This window comes from Vigna unguiculata, chromosome 3 (genome assembly GCF_004118075.2).
Source record: "Vigna unguiculata cultivar IT97K-499-35 chromosome 3, ASM411807v1, whole genome shotgun sequence".
Taxonomy (NCBI): domain Eukaryota; kingdom Viridiplantae; phylum Streptophyta; class Magnoliopsida; order Fabales; family Fabaceae; genus Vigna; species Vigna unguiculata.
Genome location: NC_040281.1, coordinates 11990652 through 11997259, shown reverse-complemented (window position 1 = coordinate 11997259; position 6608 = coordinate 11990652). Strand labels below are relative to the sequence as shown.

The 6608-nt window shown below is 28.7% G+C and overlaps 1 protein-coding gene across 1 annotated transcript; it reads left to right on the top strand.

Annotated features, from left to right (window-relative positions):
* Positions 1-206: 206 nt before the first annotated feature.
* On the top strand, positions 207-596 carry LOC114179245 (repetitive proline-rich cell wall protein 2-like). The gene has a single exon (XM_028065509.1). The coding sequence runs from the start codon at positions 207-209 to the stop codon at positions 594-596; it is 390 nt and encodes a 129-aa protein (XP_027921310.1).
* Positions 597-6608: the final 6012 nt, after the last annotated feature.

Genomic DNA, 6608 nt, shown 5'->3' with positions numbered 1-6608 from the left:
TTATTTCATATAACACATAAACATATTATTATCATTCTTTCCGAGTAAAGTACATATTCACATTTTTAACCTTTATCATTTTTTGGAAAAAAGAAACAGTAAAAAGTTGATGTCCATTGTATATAAAATGCAAAGCTGGGAATACATCCACACATTACTCTTCACTTCAGCATATCTACATACAAGTAACTGAAATTGAAGCAGCCATGGACTCTAAGCGTTGTTGCACCATGCTTGCTTTAATCATCGCTATTTCGTTTTCCACCATGGACACCACATTAGCATTACCACCACCTGTGGTCGAACCTCTGCAACTCCCACCTGTGGTGATTCCACCTATACAACTCCCATCTCTCAACATCTCACCTATCGACATCCCATCTATACAACTCCCACCTATCGTCTTCCCACCTATTCAATTTCCACCTATCGTCTTTCCACCCATCGGACCTATACAACTCCCACCTCTGCAACTCCCATCTCTACAACTCCCACCTCTTGTTTTCCCACCGATCGACATCCCATTTATACAGCTCCCACCCATCGTATTCCCACCTATAGAAATCCCACCTATCGAACTCCCATCTCTGCCATAGCCGCCACCTTCACCTTCAACCAACGTGCTTTCTCTCAACTTCAATAAGTGATTATATAATCATCACATCAATTATGTAACTGCAATAACTCTTCAACTTCCTTTTCACCTTTTAAGTTCGTTGCACTTCTGCATCATTACTTCAATAGACTCATTACTATGGAATCAATGTATTTTATCATAAATATTTCTTTCCTTCTTCTTCTCTTTCCTGCTATATGATATGTTAGCTAATGCTATGCCCTAACCTCCCAAAACAACAAACTACTAATATGTTCTTTTCACAACTATATATAATTAATAATATAATAATATAGTTATCTAAATTAATAAAATAATTTTAAATATTACGAGTTGTAAAAGTAGCATTACCTGATTAAAATGTATTGTTTCATCAAATTAGTTTGCCATTAAAAACGACTTCATATTTAATATAGATGAGAATGGTGTGATATTCAGAAACATTAACACATGAATGCGGACGATCTCACCTGTAACTAAACAATTTAATTTGTGTGGTACGTAACTTATTATATTATATTAAGTTACGTAATCATGTGGGAGAATTAACTCAAAATATCATCAAAAATATAATAAACTATCAAACCGTAACTAATATTTATAGGATCCTTGTTTTATTTTAAATGGACTTTAATAATAAATGTCAGGTATATATGACTTCAGTTTCTACATTGTATTATATTAGTATTTTAAATATCTTTATAATATATTTTAAAATGTCAATATTAATAATAGTTAATGTATTATGAAAATATAAAAAAACAGAAAATCTAAATCATGTATGTAATTGCGTCCGAATCATCTTATATCATTCGATAGCTAATAGAAAAATGATAAATAATCTAATGTCAGAGATTAAAAGTATTAGTTACTAGTGGTTGACTTAATAATTATATTTTTTAATTATGATCAAATTTAGTGATTGAATTTTCAACAACAAAAATTAAATAACTAAATGAGTTGTTATTATTAAAAACATGATAAATAGTAATTGAATTTACTCATTAAAAAATGTAGTTGTTATCGGTGAGCGATAATTTTTCTTTCTAGTGACTGAATTTTCGATTATTTAAATTCATCACTAATTCTGTTAATAAATTAATATCTAATTTTAATTATTAAATTAGTTTCTAATTTATTTGTATTTTTTATTTTTTATTTTTTATTTTTAATAATTACTAATCATAAAAAATATTTATTTATTTAAACACAATTTGTCAAAAGTACCATAGTCCCTATTAAAATATTATTTTAATATTTTAAAAAATTATGTATACATATTTTAAAATTATTCATATAGAAAATATGTCAATTTAAACTGTTTAAATATTGAATATGTTTTCCGTGGTTTGTTTATTTGTTATCGCGAACGTTCGTGGTTTCCATATTCAAATTTTCGGGCTAGGGTTGAGCCATTTGCTAGCCTCAATCACCATTTTCTGATATTGCTATTACGCAGATTCGATTCATTGGACTCCATTAACATGCTATTGCTATTGAAATTGTTCACATGACTCTTTGTCCTTTCTCTCTTTCACAGCTATCTTCCTCTTCTTTCTCTGCATTCAGTAACGGCTGCTTCTTCAGAGAATTGCATCGCATGGTAGGTATCCATTGTTTTTTTTTTCTTTCTTTTATATATACTGAGAAATTTCAGACTTCGGTGTTTCACATGGATCAATCGTTTCTTACAAATAAAAAATTGTATCTCATGTGGAGGGATGTGCGTCTTGTGCCTGTTATACCTGTGTATTTTTTTTTCCACTGGTGATATTTTTCAATGTTTTTGATTTGTTCAAAGAAACAGTTGCGAGCATTCTAATTCTAAGTTTGTTGATTTTGAGAGTGTGCCTAATTTGCCGAGGTTTTCCTCGGAAAAATGTACACATGGATTACAGTACTCTGCATCACATTGGCAATCAAAAAATGTGTTTTAATTAAAAGGCTTGATGAGTACATTACGAGACTAGTGTTTAAACTATGCATCCACTTCTCTTATTCGTACTAACGATGTTGTCGGATGCAGTTTGATCGGGTCGAAACACTACTAAAATTAGTTTTGAATCATCATAGACTAATATTGCCTCTTCTTCTGAATTGACACAACCAGGCCATTATAGTCTAGTTTGATTTATGATTTATGATTATACTTCTTAAGTGTTACCTTTTCTTTATTTCCTCTTATTATATTGTCGGTTTTCATATAATTTAATGGAATGAGTAGTAATATACCCACTGTCCAATGGGGCATCATATGAAACTATGATTAATGTATCAAACCCTCCCAATAAGATTTTTGTTCTTTCGCTGACTTGTAACACCTAAACGTGTTACCTTTAGATATCGAATAAAGATGATTCCTACGGGTAGCTACCCTCGTATCACAGACACCAATAATAGTACCTTTGAACTGTAAGTATGTTTCGTTGTTCTACAATAACGCATTGTTGATAAAGTTGGGAAAAAAGATATTAACCTGTATTGATAGGTGGAAGATCAAACTTATCACCCTATTTTGTAGTTTCACTTAACCATTTATAGTCAATAATTTCTTCAATAATTTATGTATTAATAATTTCTTTATATTCATCTAGTCCAAATATGTTTTTCTCCATTTTTGGAGAAAATGACTTTGTAGGCTTTAATTTCATGTATGAAGAGAGGTAGTTGCCACATTCAGGAAGATTGATGAATAACTTTATGAAGAGTATGTTGAATGTTCATTTTCCCTTGACATTTTCTTTTAGGTGCAATAGATTCATTTGCATTATTGATAGATTGATGAATAACTTTATGAAGAGTATGTTGAATGTTCATTTTCCCTTGACATTTTCTTTTAGGTGCAATAGATTCATTTGCATTATTGATCTTCTTCTTTTTAGATAGTGTGGAATCCTAAAACATTATCGGTTAAACAAGTTAGGTAATTGATAAAATATTTTCATAAATAATTATGAATTAATATAGTTGTATAAACGTATCATATCAACATGTAAGAGATTGATTGACAATGCCAAAGATGTACCAATTGTTTGTCCAATTGTCATTATGTCATCATCAACATTAGTTATAGGGAATAATACATTTTGTTCAACAACAATATCTACACTAACTTTTACATGTTCATTAGGTAGAGATCTACCATGTAGTGTATCACTTTTAATATTATGCAATTTTTCAAGGGCAACTAAGCAAAGTAATGGTGATGATACAAACTATTTACGACTTGAGATATAAAAGTAATGGTGATGATACAAACAAGTTATAGTTACATTGGATATTCTCTCAGATTTAATTTTATTGTAACTTGTTTACTTTAAATATGCAATACATTAGCTCACTTTAAATATTTTATCTTATAATTATAGTTTATAATGTATGAGGTCTCAAGTTGTAAATTATTTGTATCATCACTATTACTTTGCTTGGTTACCCATGAAAAATTGCATAATATTAAAAGTGATATACTACATGGTAGATCTCTACCTAATGGACATGTAAAAATTAGTGTAGATATTGTTGTGGAGCCGATTGTATCTTTGCCTATACCTAATGTTGGTGATGACATTATGACAATCGAACAAACAATATGTACATTTCTAGCATGACCAATCAATCTCTTAGACGTTTTTGATGTGGCATGTTTATATACAATTATATTAATTCATGACTATTTATAAAAATATTTTATTTATTATCTAACTTGTTCAATTAATGATATGTTAGAGTTTCACTCTATCTGAAAAGAAAAATATTAATAATACAAATAAATCTATCGAACCTAAAAAACATGTCAAGGGAAAATTTTCATTCAACATACTCTTCGTAAAGTGATTCATCCTAATCTTCCTCAATGGTGCAACTATCTCTCTTCATACATGAAATTAAAGCCTAGAGAGTCATTTTCCTTAATAGAAATGAAGAAAGACATATTTGAACTAGATGAACATAAAGAAATCGTTAACGTAAAAATTATTGGAGAAGTTATTGATTATGCATGACTAGTAAGTCTTATGATAGTACTAATATATTCTTGTACAATACACTACTTTATATCATTAACTTTAATCTTTGATTAGTAAGTCTTATGATAGTACTAATATATTCTTGTATTTTTCTTTCAAAAGGTACTTATATCAAACTTTTATTAAGTCACATAAAAAAGAGTTCTTCTTTTTATCACTCCAAATAACAACACATGAATTGCCAATGAAAGAGAGAATGCATAAAATAGTTAGTATTTTTCTTGATAATGGGGTGATTGATAAGTTTTTTAATGATTTGGACGATCTTTACTAGGGTAGGGTGAACTTGTTAGTTGAAGCTTATATCAATGTTTCATTACTCATTTGTGGCTTAATATCGGTTGGCTACTTGGGCCATTTTGGAATAGATGTTTGATTTTATATTGGCTTTGTATAAGTGTTCATTTATAGTAGTTTGCTTACTATCTTTAATTTCTATAAACGTTCATGTATAAGCGTTCATTTGTAGATATAACTCTAAAATAAGAAGGGATGAAATAAAAAATAAATAAATTATAAAATAAATAATTGAACCAATATAAATCGTTTGTTTGAGAAAACACTATCAATTAAAGTAAAGTTAGAGAGCTTGTGTTTTAGAAAACGTTGTCTATCAGAGGACAAATAGAGAACATTTTTTTTGTAGAAAGCATTGTCTTTTTGAAGAATACATAAAGAGCGCTTGTGTCTCCAAGCATTGTCTATAAGATCATTAGATAGCGTTTTTTTTATAAACACTTTTATTAATAGACATCGCTCTAATAGAGAGTGCCTAAAAAGCGCTATCTGTTAGCCAAAATGAAACGCTCTCTATTAAGCATTTTGGCACAGTGGTAAGAGTGCTAAGAAGATGTGGAAAATTTTAAGAGTAACTCGTGAAATTTTGCTTCAAATTACAAGTGTTATGGATGTAGAGAAATTGGGCATGTTAAATTTTACCGTCAAAATCAAAGTGAAGAAAAGAAAGACAATAAATTTAAGAAGAAAAAGAATAAAGTCTTCTATGACTCAAGCTCTTCGTCATACTCTAGTAACTTGGATGTGGAAGCAAATCTTTGTTTAATAGCAAACAATGAATCAAGTTGCAACAAGGTTAGTAATTCTAGTATTTTTTTATTGAGTCAAATGATTATGGTGAATTATTTTATGCTTTTCAAAAGAGTTGTATGTTTAATTTGAAAAATTAAATTATGCACATAGAAAATTCAAATCAGAACATAAAGTTTTGCAAAAGAATTTTGAAAAATCTTTGGAAGAAGAAGAAATTTTAAAAAACAAAAGTTTCAATTTTAGAGGATGGTAGAAATGTATTTGTTGAGTGTGAATGTGGTAAGGAACATGAATTAAAAATTGGTAATCTTGAAAGATCTCTTGTTGATATTTCTAAAATTTAAAATGTTGAAAAGCCAAATGTTAAGAAAAATGATTTTCATAAATACAAGCAAGCTCTTATAAATAGAAATAAGATTAAGAGAACGTGTAGAGTATGGATTGAAAAGCGAAGATCTTATTATAGAAATGTTACTTGCTTAACATGTTTTTTTTTATGAAAATGGGACATACTTCTAATAAATGTAAAATCAAACATTTTGATATTCTTAATGGAAGATGTGCTTGATTTCTTCTTATAAAATAAATTGTCTCTAACCTTAAGGACCCAAATGAATTATTAGTTGTGATAATTTAACTCAATATGAAAAAATGTTTTTTTTTTCTCATAATTTAGCATGCAATAATTAATTATCTCTGTCAAATAATTCATTATTAGTTTGATGCTAATAATTTTATATTTTCTTAAATAATTGATTATTTAATCGATTATCCTACAATTCTTTATTTAAATTTTATATGCTCTCTTATGTGGGGGGAGTTCTTTTATGTGGGGAGAGTAGCACATTTTTAATGATAAAAAAAAGGGTGATATATTTGTGTTTATATCTTATGATAACTTGTAACTCTTTAAGGAG